The sequence below is a fragment of the Neolamprologus brichardi genome, chromosome 5 (genome assembly GCF_056152115.1).
Source record: "Neolamprologus brichardi isolate AB-2024 chromosome 5, ASM5615211v1, whole genome shotgun sequence".
NCBI lineage: Eukaryota > Metazoa > Chordata > Actinopteri > Cichliformes > Cichlidae > Neolamprologus > Neolamprologus brichardi.
In genome coordinates, this window is record NC_142108.1 from 20,876,432 (window position 1) to 20,895,511 (window position 19,080).

Sequence of the window (19,080 nt, forward strand, 5' to 3'; positions counted from 1 at the left end):
TTTTAAATAAAATAACAAAAATTAAAAAAGCTGACTTGTATTGTTTGTTACTGTTTCCATGGAGCGTTGCCTTTAAGTGCATGAACATCCCAAAACCAGGCAACTCAAAACTGCTTCCTAGAGAAATATAAAAAGAATCATTTTTCTGCTCTTCTAAAAAAAAACAAAAAACTAAATATGTGTTACTTTACTCATCTGAACTGTGAATATGTGATAGATATTGTTCATTGGATACTAAATATAATTTGTTAAGATTGTCACATTTATACCCGTATTTGTAAATAAAGCTGTAAATTAAATTAAGAAGGTAAAAGTTGGACTAAATTTAATTTAATTTATATTTCGAGGATATTGTCACAATAGTGAGCAAAGCATTTAAGCACGACATGATGTTCACCTCCTTTTAATGTCTGTAAGTATATGACAATAAGCCAACAAGTGAGAATCAGCGTAGACTTTATTTAACAACTGAAAGGCCCACTGAGCAGTACATTTGGCAACAATGATAATAAATACTTATCTTAAAAGGTCAATATTTATCTATTAACCCAGAAATAAAGTGAATAACCTCAGAGTGATCATTAATCATCGAACTGTTATGATGCAGTACTGAGTTTGTTTTTTGAGTATTTAATCAATCCCCTTCTTAAATCCCTTCTCAAAATCTGCAATTACTTACTTTTTTCATTCCAACACTGAATATAAGTGATGAAAATAATTTATTGTCTAATAAGGACTGTGAATAATTTAAAATAAACTTTCACTGTGTTGTGGTTTTGTGGTTTAAGTTCTTCTGTCTGATCCTCTGAGCTTCTGTTGACTTTGGTTCTTCTTGGTAAACCTGCAGGGACACAGTTTAAATCTCACACTCGTGTTTTTAAGCATCTCTGTCCATCATGGTTGGGGTCAGGGGTCAGGGGTTCCACCGGAGGTCACAAACCAGAGCGATGTGGTCGGAGGGGTGAGCCACGCTGGGCAGAGCCTCGTAGGTGGTGACCTCCTCGAGGCTGGGCAGAGGGATCACCTGCTCCACCTGCACTCAAACAATATATGTGTTACATCAGTTATTCACACAAAGAACACCTGACTCCATTTTTACCTTATCGTCATTTTTTTTTAAAATAACCAATCTCCATTGAGTTTGTTTTCTGTTCCTCATCTTTGACTTAGTGAAAATCTGTCGTTCTTCACCTGTTTTACAAACTCTTTTCTGATTTACTTCAAACTTAGCAGGTGGCTCGCTCAAGATCTCAATAATTAAAAAAGACTGATTTCATTTGGTTGAGTGGTACTCATAGTTTGGCTAAAAGATGTCCTAAGTAAAGTAAGTAAGTAAAGCTGATTTATTAAGGGCTTTTTGTAGACAGTCACAAACCTGTGCACAAAAGAAAGTGAAATAAATATGAAAATTAAATAATATAACAGCCAACAAAAAGACAAAATAAGACAATTAAATAAAAAATTGTTTAAAATAAATAAATAGTAATTCACTAACGTTCCCATAAGAAAGCTTGTAAAACAAAAATGTGTCTCTCCTATATCCTCTACCATCAGTACCTGCATGCAGTCCGGCTGTATAAAGATGTAATCCAGGCAGCCTTGAAACCCTCTCACATAGTTGGTGTAGGCCGGCAATCCGCAGGCGCTCAGCAGAGGGGGGATGTCAGAGAGCAGCTCCATGCTGCAGGACTCCTCCGGCCCCGAGCTGCTCCAGTCTGCATGCTGCGGAGGAACCACAGCCTCACTGAGCAGCTGAAACACACCTGAGAGGGGACGAGATCAAGAAACAAACCAACCTGGATAAAGACTGTGTTAAAAAAAACTCCAAACATGGTGAAGATGAACTTTGACCTGAGGGTCATTATGTTTTTGTAAACAGTCTCAGATTCAGCTGTAGGTACTATTCTGGAGTTACCTGCATTTGGGGTGGAGTTAAAGTCTCCACAAAACACCAGCGGGGCTCCAGGTGCGACCTCGCTGATCACATGACTCAGGTGTTTCAAAGCCACGCCCATCTGGACTAAGCGAACATTCCCCCCTTCAAAGGAAATGAATTCAATTCTCAGAAGTCTGTACCGACAATCTCTGCTGGTTAAAATGAGCAACTCAGGTGTTCCTGGAAGTAAACAGGACATTTTACCTTTCGGGTGCCAGTACAGGTGAGTGTTGGCCACACAGACCTTCCTGCCGGGTTTATTCAGGTCCTCGAGGAAAGTGACCTGCAGGGAAACAAACAATTCAGTGATTAGACAAACATTTCTTTTCATGACTGAATAAATTGCTGATTTTTAACTGTAGTGGGCATTTCTTTCACATATTTAAGAATCAAATTCCAGGACAAATCTCAAACAGACAAAAGCCAACAATCAAACTTTAGCAAAACATCCACGGACAGCAAATTCTGATTCATCTGCTGCAGCTGCACTCTCTCTTTCCTTTCTCTCCGTTCCCTGTGTGAGCAAACAGCGACTTCAAGAGTGACTGAGAGCAGAGATGATCTCCTGTTGTCTGTAACTCTCCCTGAATTATCATTTTACATGTAAATATAGCCGATTTGAGTACACCTTCACACACATACACAAGACAGGTAAGGTGAAATGTTGATGACAATATGTGATGTTACCCTAAGTGTAATTAAATTTTTCCAAGAAGTATTACACTGAACATAACGAGCCGGTGTTTGTGCTAAAATGTTTTTTTAAAGTCTGCAAACATAGTATTGTGCAGAAGTCCTGAACCTCCTTAACTTTTTATATTTTGCTAGGAAAATGACAAATAGGTGCAGTGATGTATTGATACATGGAAATACAGTTAATTTAAAAAAAGGTTTGTACAGTTTTAACAATCTTGAAAGTCAGTGTTTGGTATGGCCACCTGTATTCTTCAAAACAGCCTGAACAAGTATTCCTGTAATTTCTTTAGGAATAGCTCTCCAGACTTCTTGAAGGACATTCAAAGGGTTTCTTTGGATGTTGGCTGTCTTTTCTAGTGTTCTCTGTCAAGATGATCCCACACTGCTTCAATAATGTTGAGGTCTAGGATCTGAGGATGCCAATCCATGAGCGACAATGCTCCAATGGGAATTTTTCTATCAAGGTACTTTCACTGCACTAGCAGTGTGTTTGGGATCATTATTAAACTGAAAAATTTAACTGTTAGCAATTGAATGCTTTCCAGACAGTATTGAACGCTGGATCAAATCCCCAACACTGAAATGTCTCCATCATATTTTACAAATGGCTGTAGTTGTACCTCTCTGCTGAACACCTCCATACATTTTTTTCATTTCTTAAATACATGACTTTCAGTTACTGTAGACAGATTTCTTCTTTACTCCACTTGTCCAGTTTCCTCAGATTTTATGAACCACACACTGCACACCACATGGAGACATGCCAAGTTTTCAGCTAATGGACACTTTCAGAATCACCTTGTTCATGCAAAAATAGTATTTTTTGTCTGTCAAACAGTGTTATTGTCACAAATTTCACTGACTAACAAACTGTGAAGAAATTAATTTTTTGTGACAGTGGGTGTGTCTGCTGGTAACAAAAATGAGCTATTTTAATGTATTTCTTTGACGCATTTTTTATGCTTGAAATGTCTTAAAACTACTTAAAAATTACAAGAAAGTCAAAACGTTGTGAGTGCAGTAAGTCTGAAAGACCTGCAGACTGCTGACCAGATATTTGGATGGGAGCAGCAACAAAATGTCGCATCACTCCTTCCCAAAGCTAAAATAAAACAGTTAATCAGAATTGATGGTGAGCAGCAGTACCTGCAGCGAGGTGGACCTCTGCAGGATCTTATTCTTCAGGGCACCGTTAGCAGAAACCTTCTCCAGAAGCTCAGCGTGCATGGGGTCAGAGGACAACGCCTCACTCAGCATGATGTCGTGACTGCTCAAGAGTCGAAACTTTGACCTACAGCACAACAGGATTCACTTCAATATCATAATCGTCATCCATCCACTTTTTCCGCTTATCCAATTCAGGGTCACATGGGGCTGAAGCCTATTCCACATGTCATAGGACTAGAGGCGGGGTAAAGTTTGGACTGTTGACCAGTTGCAGGGCTCATAATCATTATAGAATTAAAAGTAAATTTGTGATATTGCCATTAGGGCTGCACATAAATAAACAGGCCTTTCTGTTATACTTCAGATATTCAATACTTTCTTCACAATCACTTATTTGTAGGTGCTTGCTACTCTATCAACACTGACTGTCACGTAAGACACACAATAAACTAAAGTGCATTAAACAAAATTTATTTCATGTACTAAGAACTTTTTATTTCTGGCCTGTTTACAGACTGTAATGTATCTTAAAAAACAGACTTTATCCAACTCTCTTCATTACCTTTAACAATCTGTGGAGTGAAGCTGGGTTTGGCTTTTTACTCAAAAATCTAAAAAATGTGCTGCTTATGTTCGCTTCTAAGTGCATTAATGCCTCTGTCTTCTGCTCCAAGCATCAATAGTGAGCAGCACTATCTAACGTCCACTAATTATTAACTTCAACCAAACAAACACAGATGTGGCTCTGCATATTATTTTGCCAGTGATAAAGTTATCAAACAAGTTAAGGTTAATCCAGCTTCTGGCTGGTGATTGGCCTAACCTGCGGTAGAAGGTAGCAAGTCCTTCATGCTGCTTCTCTTTGACCTTGAAAACACCGTTCAGACCAAAGGCATCCAGCGCTGGAGTCAGACTGTCCACATACACTCCTGCAGAGGTCAGCGAGCACAACTAATGTCAAGGATTTATTTTTTTAAAATCATCAGTATTTTTGCATTTTTATCAGTGATTACCTTTATCAACCTCCTGCAGACAGATAATGTCGCAGTTGTACCCAGCAAGCTCCTTTTTGATCAGGTTCTGTCTGTAGTCCAGCTGCAGGGCGTAGGGGGCGCAGTACGGATACAGCACCGTCTTGGAAAGGTCCGTTTGGGCGTAGATGTCGGCGAGGATGTTGTACGACACCACTCTCACAGTCGGCCAGTCCGTGACTTTGGCTGTGAAAGCATGACGGTTGTCAAACAAGCACACGCCTGGTCCAGCCTCCACAGCTCCCACAGAAACCAGCTCCTTGGCCAGGCCACTACGGCTTCCATCTTTGGGTGTGCAGCTCAGTTTGAGCCTGAAGCTGATGTCCTGATTGGATGGGATGTAAACTCTCTCACATCCAACCTGAGTCCAACCACTGTCCTGATCTGAAGCTTCACCAGGAGCTTCAGATCTGGAACAAGAGCAAAGAGAAGAAGATTGCAGGATGTCAAATCAATTTGATTATTAATGTGCCCAAACAATCACCTGATTTATAACAAAATCAGAAAAGGCAGCTGTACAGTTCTACATCCAGGGTGTTAAAAACACTTCAGTGTAAAGGTTTGTTTACCCTTTGGCAAACTTATCTTTTGTGTCGATAAAACAGCTTGGTAGAGATGAGCAGACCTTCCTCAGACCCAACACTCGCCTGATAAGACCGTGTAAGGCATGCATTTCTTGAAACAGCTGGATTGCACCACACAATCTCTGCTTCACATTTACACCTTCTTTTCTGGGTATTTACCTCGTGTGTGGGCAGTTTTCTCTGAACCAGGTGAACTCGCAGTCCTGGACGTTCCCAAACTCCACCTCCAGTTTGGGGCAGACGGGGAAGCCGGCCAACAAGGACGCCGGTAGCTCCGCGGTGGTGAAGGTGGGCGCGTTCCTCTGCACTGAATATTTAACATCTCCCACCTGCAGCACGGAGCCGTCCTGCCAAGCCTCCGCGTTCAGCACCGTCTCCGGCACCTCTTCCCCGTCGTAGAACAGTTTCACCACGGTGGGCTCCGCAGCTTCATCCTCCTTACCCCGGTTCTTCTTGGATTTCTTTGCTTTTGATTGGTTCTTGGCTATCCCGTTGGAGATGCGGGCCAGGACCTTGCCAAGCGCCTCGTCCTGGTCCCGGAGCATGTGCTTGTGGCTGCCCTGCAGACAGAAGGAGATGGTCAGCTTGGGCTCCCCGGGGAGGCACCTCACCACGGCCGCTTCCATCCTGCAGAGGCGGCGGAGGGCTCCGGAGAAAGTCCGTGGGGAGGAAGCGGGTAGTCGGCGGGTGAAGAGCGTTAGAGCAGTGGAGAGGTGGTTCAACATGAAGGCCCCGTCGGCAAGAACAGAAGAGCAGGGCTGAACGGGAGAGTACCTGGACAGGTAACGTTAACGGATACCAGCAGGTAGAGCTGTCAGTAACTACCACCGGTTAGCCCGATGCTAATCAGCTGGAAGCCAACCCCAACAGGAAACCGTTAAAATTACGTGTTTATTCAGGTCCGACTCTGTGGATTAAAACTAAACATGACACGTGGTTTTTAGATAAAGCTGCTGGTTCAGATACGAGTTACAATATTTACAATTCATCTGTAAGTTCAGTGACAGGCAGCACTTTCCTCATCTCAGCGTGAGATTCTTCTTCTTTGGCTGGATGTTTCGTCTCACAGGCTTCAGAGCGCCCCCACTGGACAGAATTAGAATTACATCAGTTACACTTCAGTGCAGAGACTCGTTTACTTTACTGTAATTGTGATACTCCTGCTACACCTATAAGAAACATAAGCTATATATTTTTAAGGTCATATAACTTTCTAACTAACTTTCTGCTTCTTAATTCAGATAAAACTGAGGTTATTTTACTCAGCCCTGAAAAGCTTAGAAATATGGTATCTAACCAGATTCTTACTCTGGATGGCATTACCTTGGCCTCCAGTAACACCGTGAGGAACCTTGGAGTCATTTTTGACCAAGACATGTCCTTCAACGCACATATTAAACAAATATGTCAGACTGCTTTCTTCCAATTGTGCAACATCTCTAAAATTAGAAATATCCTGTCTCAGAGTGATGCTGAAAAACTAGTTAATGCATTTATAACTTCCAGGCTGGACTTCTGTAATTCATTATTATCAGGAAGTCCTAAAACTCCCTGAAAAGCCTTCAGTTAATCCAAAATGCCGCAGCAAGACTCCTGACATGGACTAGAAAGAGAGAGCAGATATCTCCTGTTTTGGCTTCCCTTCATTGGCTTCTTGTTAAATCCAGAATTGAATTCAAAATCCTGCTCCTTACATACAAGGTCTTAAATAATCAGGCCCCATCTTATCTTAAGGACCTTGTAGTACCATATCACCCTATTAGAGCACTTCGCTCTTGCACTGCAGGCTTACTTGTTGTTCCTAGAGTATTTAAAGTAGAATGGGAGGGACAACCTTCAGTTTTCAGGCCCCTCTTCTGTGGAACCAGCTTCCAGCTTGGATTCAGGAGACAGACACTATCTCTACTTTCAAGATTAGGCTTAAAACTTTCCTTTTTGCTAAAGCATATAGTTAGGGCTGGACCAGGTGACCCTGAATCCTCCCTTAGTTATGCTGCAATAGACGTAGGCTGCCGAGGGATTCCCATGATGCATTGAGTTTTTCCTTTCCAGTCACCTTTCTCACTCAGTATGTGTTAATAGACCTCTCTGCATTGAATCATGTCTGTTATTAATCTCTGTATCTCTTCCACAGCATGTCTTTATCCTGTTTTCCTTCTCTCACCCCAACCGGTCACAGCAGATGGCCGCCCCTCCCTGAGCCTGGTTCTGTTGGAGGTTTTCTTCCTGTTAAAAGGGAGTTTTTCCTTCCCACTGTCGCCAAAGTGCTTGCTCATAGGGGGTCATATGATTGTTGGGCTTTTCTCTGTATCTATGAAGCGCCTTGAGGCGACTTTTGTTGTGATTTGGCGCTATATAAATAAAATTGAATTGAATATTATTTAGGGGATATGACAGAGGAAAGATTTAGGAAAATCAGTATAGGCCTTACAATGAAAACAAATTTTTTTGACAAAGTCTTGTGTCATGTCCATGAAAGCCAAATTTTACCAAAGTAACAAATGCAAAAACTAATGGGATTTCCTCAAAAAAAAAATGTTAAAGCTACAGAAGAGAATTTCAGCCTTTAACCAAATATATGTAGCCATTTAGTTATTAAAGTATACATATAATTGCAGTTAATAATTAATTAGGTCTACATTCCTGTTTTTAGTTCAGAGCACTTTGTAATTGTGCATATATACCACTGAATTATAAACAAATATAAATACTTTAATTCTTCTAATATTTTAATACTTTATTTTCATGTTATTTTAAATGCCAAAGTCTATATTTACTGGCAACATCATACTATAATGATCTTGCATATGTATATTTGTATTTTCCCTACACGTGGCAAGGGCGGTTGCTAGCTTATTAAATAATTTCAGTTGTTTTTAGCTGTCTTCATTGTTCTTTTAAGTCTCGGTCTGCTCCTTCAGGATTTAAATCCTCTAACCAAATTTTTATTTTCTTTTTGCATTTCACTGAAGAGACTAGTACATATAGCTGACATACACCTAGCTTTATAAACAATTATTATGCTATGTCTTCAAAAGCAAAAAAAATAATCAAACACTACAAATATAAAAGAAACCAGAGTTTTTATTTTATATTTTTATTAAGACAAAAACAGAAATCCTCTCATGGGTAAATTACAAAAGTTTAGAAATGTCAGTTTAAAAAAAAATTCATCCTGCGCTGAGAGTATGTCACACCAGGTTTGGTGCCAGCTATCAGATCAGCTGCATTTCACTTTTTCAAAACTGTAACTGTTAAAAGTCTGTCCATCACACCACTGCCTAACTTACATAACATTTTTCTCAGTGAGGTTTTCCACGCAGTACTGTTCCAGGTGTTCAGGGCTTTTTGGGAAGTAGACATCGGCTTTGAGCTCCTCGTCATGCTCAATGTGTTTCAAGTGGATGAGCATGTGCAGGGCATAGGCCAGCACCAGCAGCAGGATGAGGGAGGTGACGAGGCCCATCAGGATGGCTGGCGTCAAGAAGGTGGTACAGTCGCTCGCAGGAGAAAACTTTCCTGAGGTGACGGTGAAGGCCTGAATCTGAGGAGAGCATAGAAACATTATAAAAACAAACAAACAGGTAATATTCTCAATATGCTTCTGGCTTTATATCACATCACAGAGAGCAGGTACCCTTAATACAGTCATCTCAGAACCTCCTGCTGGTCTAACTTTATCTTTATGAGGGGCACGAAATTTGCCTTAAACCGAGAGGAGCTGAGGGGCTGCACTGCACTTTTCTGAACTGTGAATCATGCAAAGCTATTCTAGTAGCCCAAGTAGTCTGAGAATAAAAACCCAGAGCTATAATTTATTATTAACTCATTAACGTGATACAACTAGCTATAACCTCAGGAGGGGGTGATTGTTTCTTTCACTGTGGTGATTTAAATATTGGAAAACCGTTTCAAAACCCTTTAAAACTTGCATTTTTCATTAAATTTTGTTTGTTTCTATTCTTGTATTTGTCCAATTAGAAATTGGTCATTTTTAAACTGTATTGTGTCCTCTACCCGCTCACCTGTGTAAATCTTGTACTCTGCCAGTCTCTGGGTCTGTGAGCTGACAGTATACCGCTGTTTTCCCAGCTTTGTGTTTGCTCATTTCGACATTTAAGTTCAACATGTGTTAACAAAGTATTGAACTAGAGAGAAAATGACCCTTAACCACAAAAAACACTGAAAAATTAATAAATGTTCTAACAAGACTTTGTTATGTCTTCCAGACACCATACAAGAAATGAAACACCCTCTTTGAAAGATCAGTCAAAGACAGGGCAAAGAGACGGGTACCTGGAAGTCTGTAAAGGTGATGGACCAGCGGCGGGCTTGGTCAGTGCCAGGTAGCAGCAGGGCACTGTATCGCTCCAGGCTGCTGACGTGGATGCAGCGGTAGGAGGAGGAAGCTGGAGCGTACACCTCGCTGGCATTGAACGCAGCCTCTTCAGAAATGTTGTAGAGCAGCGAGACGCTGTCCACCGAGAACCACCACTGCCCCGAAGACTCATAAAAGGTGTTGGACAGCTGCAGTCTGATGAAAGAGAGGCAAGAGGAGACAGTCAGGGCAAATGTTCATGTATTGTGTACAAACTGCTTAGTGTGATCATATTTGGTGGCATAGCTAACCTGATGGACAGGCCTTTCAAATCCTCCACATCTCCAAACCTCATAACCAGCCTACAGAGGAACAAAGAGACAAGAAAGACTCTCAGATGTACAGCACAACTGGACCTTTTCTTACAGGACACACTGCATTGTTCTTGTCTTTTAATTGGGATTAAAATCTTCGTGTTAGACCCTCTGACATTTCTCATACAAGTAGACAGACAAGTAGGAGGTGCACGTACGTGGCTTTGTCCTTGCGACAGACAGACTGACTGGTGTCGACAGGTTTCTGAGGAGAAAAGGCTCGCTCTGTGAGGTCCAGGTGTTTCTGCTTGTCATAGCGGAGAGACAGTTTCCTGGCCTGGAACAAGAGACACGGCTGCCCATCGGACAACACCTGGTGGGCAGGTACAACTGGTTAGAAAGCAGTAAATTTAAAAACCTTCTTTTGAAATTGAATATACAGTATAATATATTATTTATTATAATATATATTTTCTCCAACTGATTGTGTTGGAGAAAATGTTACTCATGCTCACTGAACCTTTAGAGGAGGGAGGGGAACTGCAGCTCCTGGTGTCTGAAGTAATTTCCTGCGTGATGCATCTGAAGACTGGAGGTAGGAAGAAGCAAACTTCCATGAAACAGCTTCTTAAAGCCAAACTTTCAAGTTTTATGTAAAGGCATTAACTGTTTTTGCAGTTTCATGTCTGTTTGGTTTTTTGTTTGTTTGTTTGTTTGTTCTTTTAATAAAACGTGTTTTGATGAGAATTTTGTGTTTCATAAATTCCAGCATTTTCCTGGTATGCTTCTGAAAACAGGAATCATCATTTTCTCAGAGAGGACATGATTTTTCTCCCACTTTTACAACCTTGTTTCCAAAAAACTGGGAGGTTTGTTAAATTTAAACAAAGATTTATTTATTTTTTTTATTTGTTGGAAAAGAAAGTTAATCTGCCGATATATACACTATGAACCTAACACAAAAATTTAAGTCATGTTTCAAGATGGTACAGTTGACATATGTGACATTGTGGCTGCACATTTTTAGATTAGGATTAAATTGTGACACGTCTTCCATTTATTGACATTCTCAGCACCTAAATGGTTAAAAATCACTAAAACTTTAATAGAAAGTTGTGGCGTTACGTTTTTCCCTCCCCACTCATATTTTACCTGCAGTTGTCCAAGTCCTCTCTCTGCTGGTATCAAATATTGCTCTGCCTTCACCCTCTCATTGCTCCCAATGTCTGCAGAGACAACAGGATTTGTTTAACAAAGTAAGCCATAAGAATATACATGTTATACCTTTAAACTTTTATACTAAAATATGATAAATATAAACAAATCAAAACAGACTTCCAAACACAATGCTGCACTAGAGGCTAGCTTTTCAGATCTTCCTACACCCCTTTTCACAATGACCACTTCGTACACAGAGGTGTAGGAAATAGTTTACACCCCTGTTCCCGCCCCCATTAGGCATCATCATTATTACATATATTGTTATAACTGAAATAAGGAGGAAGAAGTAAAGGAAGTCTTAGCAGATTGATAAATAGATCTCACCGTATTCCAGAGAAACAGCAGCACTGCAAAAAGAATTGAAAGGAGAAACAGTAAAATATTTATCGTTGTCATTTCTTCATATTTGTCATCAGCACAGTTTTTTTTTTCCACTAGTTATTTTTCTTCTGTAACTTCATTTTTAAGTTATGAAATACATGAAATAAATTAATCATCTTATGGGGAAAAAAATCAAAGAAAGTGAAAGTATGTTTAAAAGAGTCTGATTCACTCATATTTAACTGGTTGAGATACTTAGGCAACCATTAGCAACTTTTACAACTTTGAATCCTTTTAACCTTTTAACAATTATACACCAAATCAAATATACACATGAGATTGACATTAAACTAGTTTGTGCTCACAAAGGTACTGGACCGTCATAAAAGTTTAATTAATGTGTCTAATGTGGACCATCAGCCACATCTAAACCACCAGCTGTCCTTCTCTGCCCACTTTGGTAGCCTAACACCTGCAGGCACCTTTTTGCCCCTTTTTGCTGATATGATGCCAGTGCCCAATCAAAAAACAGTTTTAAAGATTTGCACCAGTGTGACACTAGAAAACTGTTGGGCTACCTCATTAAATTCATCAGTGACCGATAGATGTAACCAGTGAATTCTGTTTGAGTTTCTCAGACTTCTGCTGGGAACATTGCATCATAATACATTTTCAGGCCCGTCAAAATGTGGCCTGGTTCTCAAAAGGCACCCTGGCAAAACCGGTTCGGCTCCAGCTTAGGTGTGCTTACATTTTGCAGTTGAACTGGATTCAGAAAGTTTGAAAGAAGTCACAAATACACATCAGACACATTCAAGATAAAATAGTCTTGATTTCACAAACTGATCTAGCTGCTGATTGTTTTGCATCTGACTCTATTCACGCAGAGTGTGTGGAGGGACTTATCAGACGGCTCTTGCTCCTTCTTGTATAACATCAACTTTAAAAGCAAACTGATGATTGGTGTTATTCACCTTCATTTCTCAGATGCTGATTTGTGCATAATGCAAGAATGACATCATTCCAAATCACCCAATAGAAATCCAAGCTAAAGAAGGGAGGAACCTGTGAGAGTGTAAGTGCTCAGAGTACACCTGAGTGACCCGGCTGCTGACCTGCTGGATTAGTTAAGATAACGGTGATCAGTCTGGCACAGAGGTGGGTAGTTGTTGAGAGGATACACTCTGACCCAGATTACACACAGAGTCTTGTAGCAGAAACATAATGGACTGAGATCTAATGCTAGAATCAAATTAGCATCAGGTCTGATTGACGGTTTTCTTTTTAAAAACTGAAGGTTTTATATGATGACTCCAGAGCTGGTTCAGATCGATGTGCTGGATAAGGAAACAATAACAAGGTTAAAGCTACAGCTCATCCTCTTTTTAATCTGGAATTACAGAAAATATGTATCATTACAATAAAAACTTAAAATAATAAAGACAGAGTGGAACCAAACTGATTGATGTTAATGATTCATTTGCTGCCTAATAATGACCACTCAGAAAACTACACAAAGGTCATCAGCCAGGGTTTAGTGGACAGCGGGAGAGATGTCAAAACATTGTCTTGAACCACATATACAACCACCTGCTGTGCCACCTGTCAAAGGACAACTGAGAAACTCCACCTGTATAAAGAAATCCTGAGATGCTGTTAAGAGCAGCAGAGAGGTGTGACCCTGTGCAGGCTGACCACAGCCTGTTTTAAACAGTGAAAGGAGCACAGGTGGAAAAAAATAACAAAGAAACCATTTTAGAAAAACTGTTTTACATTTTGATGAATAATTAGAAAACACATGAGGCCAAAAAAAAAGGCCCAGATTGAACTTTTCTATATCAATTTACTGCTTTGCACTTTGACCATATTTGGTCAAAGTTAAGCAACTTACTTTGGGATTCAACCAAAGAAACAATTCCATCACATTTTGATTTTTCCCATTAATATGTTATTACTGCTAGTAGTAGTATTGTTGCTGACACACGTATAACAACAATCGAGTACACTGTGGTCATACAGGGATGGACATGTTTGGCTGTGGCATCTAAACAGTGCTCAATTGGTACTAAGGGGCCAAATGTGTGCCAAGAAAATATCCTATATACCATTAGACTACTAGGAAGCTGAACAGTTGATACAAGGGAGGATGGATCCATACTTCCATGTTGTTTACACCAGATTTTGACCCTACCATCTAAATGTTGCCACAGAAATTGGGACTCGGTGACTCAAACAATGTTGTTCCAGGCTGCCGTTCTCCAGCTTTTGTGAATTCTAGCCTCAGTTTTCTTTTCTTTTCTGAGAGGAGTGGCACCCAGTGTGCTTTTCCTCTGATGGCCCATCTGCTTTAGGGTTTGATGTGTTCTTCAGTCACAGATGCGCTGCTGCATGCCTCCGTTGTAATAAATGGTTATTTGAGTTGCTGTTGGCTTCCTATCAGAACGAAGCAATCCATTCATTCCCTTCTAACATCAGCAAAGCATAGAAAACTATTTCCCACTGAATATTTTCTCTTTTTCAGATCATTCTCCGTAAACTCGAGATATGGTTGCCATTCCAGGTTCAAAGTCATGTAAAGCACATTTCTTTCTCACTGTGATGCCTGGTTGTATTGAGTTGCTACCATGTGATTGGCTAATTAGATATTTGCTTTAAGGAGCAGCAGAACAGGTATACCTAATAAAGTGCCTGGTGAGTGTAGTTGCTTCCTCATTCATGATTTTAAAAAGGAAAATACCAGGTTAATCAGTCTTGCTTAATGCTAACTATTTTAGTTAGCCGATCAATATCTGTTATCTATGTAGACCTTCCATGATTTATTGATTAGTTTTAACAGTTGGACAGTCTCGGTCGTTGTGTCCTTGGGCAAGACACTTCACCCGTTGCCTACTGGTGGTGGTCAGAGGGCCCGGTGGCACCAGTGTCCGGCAGCCTCGTCTCTGTCAGTGCGCCCCAGGGTGGCTGTGGCTACAACATAGCTTGCCATCACCAGAGTGTGAATGTGTGTGTGAATGGGTGGATGACTGGATGTGTAAAGCGCTTTGGGGTCCTTAGGGACTAGTAAAGCACTATACAAATACAGGTCATTTACCATTTAAATAACACGTCTAAATATGCAATATGTAAGAATATATATATTTGAAGATTAATGATTAATGGTCAAAAGCTCTCAGATTAAGGTTTTACAGCTCAGCCACGAGCCTTTAATCTTTAAATCTTATTCCTTACTGATGCTGTAAAGCAGTGGTCAGAATATATGAGCAGAAAGTACAAGACAGCTACCAACAAATTAAAGTTTTGAAGTTGCATTTAGATTCTTTACATTTTCTGTAGATTTACAGTTTCACAGGCTTGTACTGCTTAACATGATTTGTTTGACTATTACAGGTACTGATGAGATTTTTCATGCACAAGAGGATAGAACATTGCTGCTCTACATTAAGTGCTCTTAAGTGTCCTACAGTCAGGACTTCTGCTAAAAAATTCTAGTATATTAGTGTGGTACCAGTACTTAAGTAAAATACATACATAAGTGCTTCTACCCATGAGTATGTTTAACTTTTCGGTCTGTTTGCCATCACTGTACACAGGCTAATAAATCTGCACAAATTTTCTGCTCAATGATTTTGTAATTTTAGTTTCTCTTTTAGTAAAAATATGTGTATGTTTAGTAGTCATTTCACATTATTTAACAGTCGGTATGTACAATACAAGCATGCATTTACTCTGGTGACTTTGTTTCTTTAAAGCTGCAGCCTGATTTCTGAATAATCTGCTAAAATTGTCCAGCTATGGATAATCTAATCTAAATGAGCCAAGAGCACGGTGGATCTCTGTGTGGGCACTCTCAAGATCAAAATCCTCTCAGAGAATGGAAAATAAAATGCAGCACATACTGAATGTATTTTAAATGTACATCAGGTCAGAGAATCAGACAATAGAGCGATCAAATCCCCTTCACTCAAAGAGCCTCTTCAGCCAAAAACAAGGTTTAGCTGCTCTCTTGTGCTGGGTCAGGGCACTGGGCTGTGGATTGTGGGATTGCACTGTTTGCATAATCATACAATCACAAGCACACAGACCCCGAGGATGAAGGATGGGGTGGCTTGCAGCCAGAGAAGACTTTACAGCTTCTCAATCCTTTACCATCAACAGCTGCACACTGTGAAACGCAATAAACAGCTGCTGATGCACACACTCAAAAGACACGGGGCAACGTAATCATCCTATTGGGGTCAAGTTTAAGGCAAGTATCGCCAGACGAAAGCAGACACTGAATGATTTTGTAAACATCTGCCATATGTTTAATGGCTTACTGGAGAGAAAATAACAGTTAAATCACCACATACGGCTGGCGTGATTCTACACATTAGTTGTACTAAAACACAGATTAAAAACAAAGAAACAATCTGACAATCTAGATGAAACGGAGGTGCCTGAGTCTCCTCCGGCTTTTAGCCTTAACTAGGAATTACTAACAGACTTCTGCTGGATGAGCTGGAGCTCGTTAGCGTGTCAGAGATATAATAAGTAAGCTGGCAGGTAGAAGGAACAAAGAGGATTAAACAAACAAGAGTCAGGATAAAATCTCTGTGAGCAAGAGGCAGAAAACAAAGGCATGATTGCTGGTTTGTATTAAGAGGTGTTGTGAGGTCACTGGAAGCGAGTGAGGTGGGTGACTGCTGACCATCGACTGATAGACTTGAATTAAAGCATTAGTGGAGGTGTCTTAAACATTTTGTTCTGTCTAATGGTCGACTCTGGCTGCAAAAGGGTATGAAGGGAAAAACAGACCTTCTGCTCACTTTAATTTATTATCCTGTGATCATGTTCCAGATTAATATTTTGTCCCAGTCACTTGATTCAAGTCACTTGATACAACATGATGTTAATTTTTTACATTACTGGTCCCATCAGTGAGCAGACTGGCAGCAAAACAAAAAAGGGTAACAGTGACTGTGGCCATCTTTCATATACAGTCTATGGTATAGACTGAAAGGGATGAAAGGTTAAATAAGCCGAAATAAAAACAGGATATAAATAATTAAATATTTAGGATGTGCAGGAAGGCAGATTGAACAAATGTATATAACGTGAGCTTCAACCCCCGTTCACCCGACATAATACCCACTCTGATAATAATCTAAATAATACAATAAAGTAAGTAAATAAAACAAAAATGATGAACAAGAGGAGCCTACAGAGAGTCTGCAGTGCTCCTCTTATGTTTGTCACAACAAAGCATTCAGACCATGATTCTGTTTGCTAAATCTGAACGAAAGGACAGATTACAGTTTAAAAACCAGAAAATAGACACGTATAACATACTGAAAAAAAATTAAATAACTGGTGAAAATGTATTCATTTTACTCTATGTGACCACAGACTGTATAGAAAAGATGGACATGTCACACACCGTGATGTCACTCATTGGCTCTAGAAACCACTTTGGTTTTGGTTGTCACCATGCTTTATTTTGGTAGCCAGAAGTGACCAGCATGACATCAGTGTTAACAGGTTTATTTAGAGACAGGCATCAATAAAACCATACATTTGTGACACAGTGGCACTGTGTCACAAATGCCTTCATTTTTACCACTTGTATTTGATGCAGTAAAAAAAAGAGTCTGTTACCATCAACGGCAAAGAAAAAGAGTAATAGAAACTGAAAATAAACAAAGCATGACCATCGGTTTGGAAATTCAAGTAACAGAGAGAGCGCCAGGATTAAATGGGGTCCATTCAATCAGCATTACTTTTGCTAGATCAGTACTTAAACAACTTCCATACTTATTATCATTTAAAAATATGTGAATTTAATTAATGAAGAAAGAAACTAGGGGCTTTTAAATGTGAATAAAATGATTCTGCTGAAAATGACTCCTGTCTTACTGCTGATGGCATCTCAAAGAAACATTATATGTCATTAGACAGTGTCATCATGCTTTATTGAAGTAATTGGGGACTTTGTTTGGCCACAAAGAACTCTTGCAAGCTCTGCACATCACCAAAGCGTTCCAGCCTGTTTTAGGTCCTGATTTTGGTTTGATAATGGCATGCTAACTCTTTGCTCAAGGCTCATTGTCTCCAGATTAAGCAGGTATCTCATTCTCAGGCTTTGGTGGAGCTAAAAGTGGGGCTTAGTTTAATCACATGGACACACACACACACACACACACACATTAGTACAAAAGGATGATAATGTTACTCTGTGTGTGCTAGATGTGAAAGTAGGTATCTGTTTACAGGAAAAGTTGCCAAGCTTGTTCCTCTGAGCTCAAATTAAAAATAAATAAATGAATGCTGTACCATAGCACCACATGAGGTGTAGTGAGTTTAAAGTTGTGGGTGAGCATAGCACAAATCAAAGATTAGAGAGTTAGGAGAGGTCAAAAACAAACATAAAGCTACTACACCTGCTCTGTTTGTGTTTGTCCACATACCTGTCTGCAGGTTGTCGGTGGAGGCAGGCAGACGCCTGCAGATGGAGGAAGAGGAGGAGGATGCAGCAATGTTTCCCTGGTGAAGCCATCGCCGTGGTGACCAGAGTCTGATGCCAGCATGCGCTCTCTCTCCCTCCCTGCCCATCCTAATCTACTTTAATCTGCCCCATGCCTTTAAACCCCCCGACAGATGGCAGAATTAGCCAATCACAGGACACAGCAGTGGCAAGCAGTGACAGGAGCCCCGCCCACAGGTCGAACGCACTGTTGTTCCCTCAGTTTATCATTTTCAGGTCAGCTCAGTCTAAATATATTTAATGTCTGGAGATTAAAGGCAGCAAAATGATGATTACATAAAACAAAGCACTGGTCAGCTGTCCGTCTGTAAATATGTTTGTGTATGAAAGGTGTTCAGATGCACTGTTACAGGGATACCAGTGAATGAAATGTACACAATACAGTTACAATAACAATGCATTACCGGCAGGGAAACAGTGGCTTGTGGATCACATCTGGCCTTTCTGATTTTATTGGATTTGTTGCTGTATGTACCAGATTTAGTTTTATATCAACAGTACTTTAGTAAACAGTGTAGTAAAGTAAAGACAGAATGAAGTTTAAGCCTCTTATAAATAAACAAAAAATAGGTTTTGTGTTCGACTCATTTGTTGCAGATGCATTTTATCTGTATTTTTAAGATTCAACATTATTTATGTATTGAAAGCATAGAAGCTTAAACTTAATTCTGTCTTTACTTCACTACACTATTTACCAAAGTATCTACAGTATATCTGTATCTACAGTTTATACAGTATTAATAATAAGTGGATGAGTTTCATAGTGTTTAGGATTTAGGCAGGCACACGCACAGGGTTTGTGTGGCAGAAGAGGATGCAAGAGATAGGATGAGATGCAGGAAGACGATGTGTGGTGGTGATGACTAAATGGGGTAGCTGATACAAGAATATTCACACATTCTATGGGTGAATCAGAAAAACTCAGATATCTGTGAATTGGTGCTAATAAAATGCTAGAATTTCACTCACCAA

At 40.0% G+C, this 19,080-nt stretch overlaps 2 protein-coding genes across 3 annotated transcripts; both read right to left on the reverse strand.

Annotated features, from left to right (window-relative positions):
• Nucleotides 1-446: 446 nt before the first annotated feature.
• pde12 (phosphodiesterase 12) lies at nucleotides 447-6,484 on the reverse strand. 2 transcript variants are annotated; one of them, XM_087840851.1, is made up of 8 exons: nucleotides 5,574-6,483; nucleotides 4,813-5,240; nucleotides 4,623-4,728; nucleotides 3,779-3,923; nucleotides 2,141-2,219; nucleotides 1,916-2,038; nucleotides 1,558-1,763; nucleotides 447-1,033 (listed from the first exon to the last, which is right to left on the reverse strand). In XM_087840851.1, exons 1-8 carry the CDS (start codon nucleotides 6,137-6,139, stop codon nucleotides 914-916), a joined length of 1,773 nt encoding a protein of 590 aa, XP_087696977.1. In that variant the 5' UTR covers nucleotides 6,140-6,483; the 3' UTR covers nucleotides 447-913. The 2 variants fall into 2 exon arrangements, 1 of the variants encoding a protein (XP_087696977.1); XR_015719040.1 differs by having other exon boundaries at nucleotides 908-1,033; nucleotides 1,558-1,722; nucleotides 5,574-6,484.
• Nucleotides 6,485-8,537: 2,053 nt separating this feature from the next.
• On the reverse strand, nucleotides 8,538-18,169 carry atp6ap1la (ATPase H+ transporting accessory protein 1 like a). The gene is made up of 8 exons (XM_006783477.2): nucleotides 18,032-18,169; nucleotides 11,592-11,614; nucleotides 11,199-11,272; nucleotides 10,567-10,635; nucleotides 10,265-10,419; nucleotides 10,044-10,094; nucleotides 9,711-9,948; nucleotides 8,538-8,958 (listed from the first exon to the last, which is right to left on the reverse strand). The coding sequence occupies exons 1-8, from the start codon at nucleotides 18,118-18,120 to the stop codon at nucleotides 8,701-8,703; spliced, it is 957 nt and encodes a 318-aa protein (XP_006783540.1). The 5' UTR covers nucleotides 18,121-18,169; the 3' UTR covers nucleotides 8,538-8,700.
• Nucleotides 18,170-19,080: the final 911 nt, after the last annotated feature.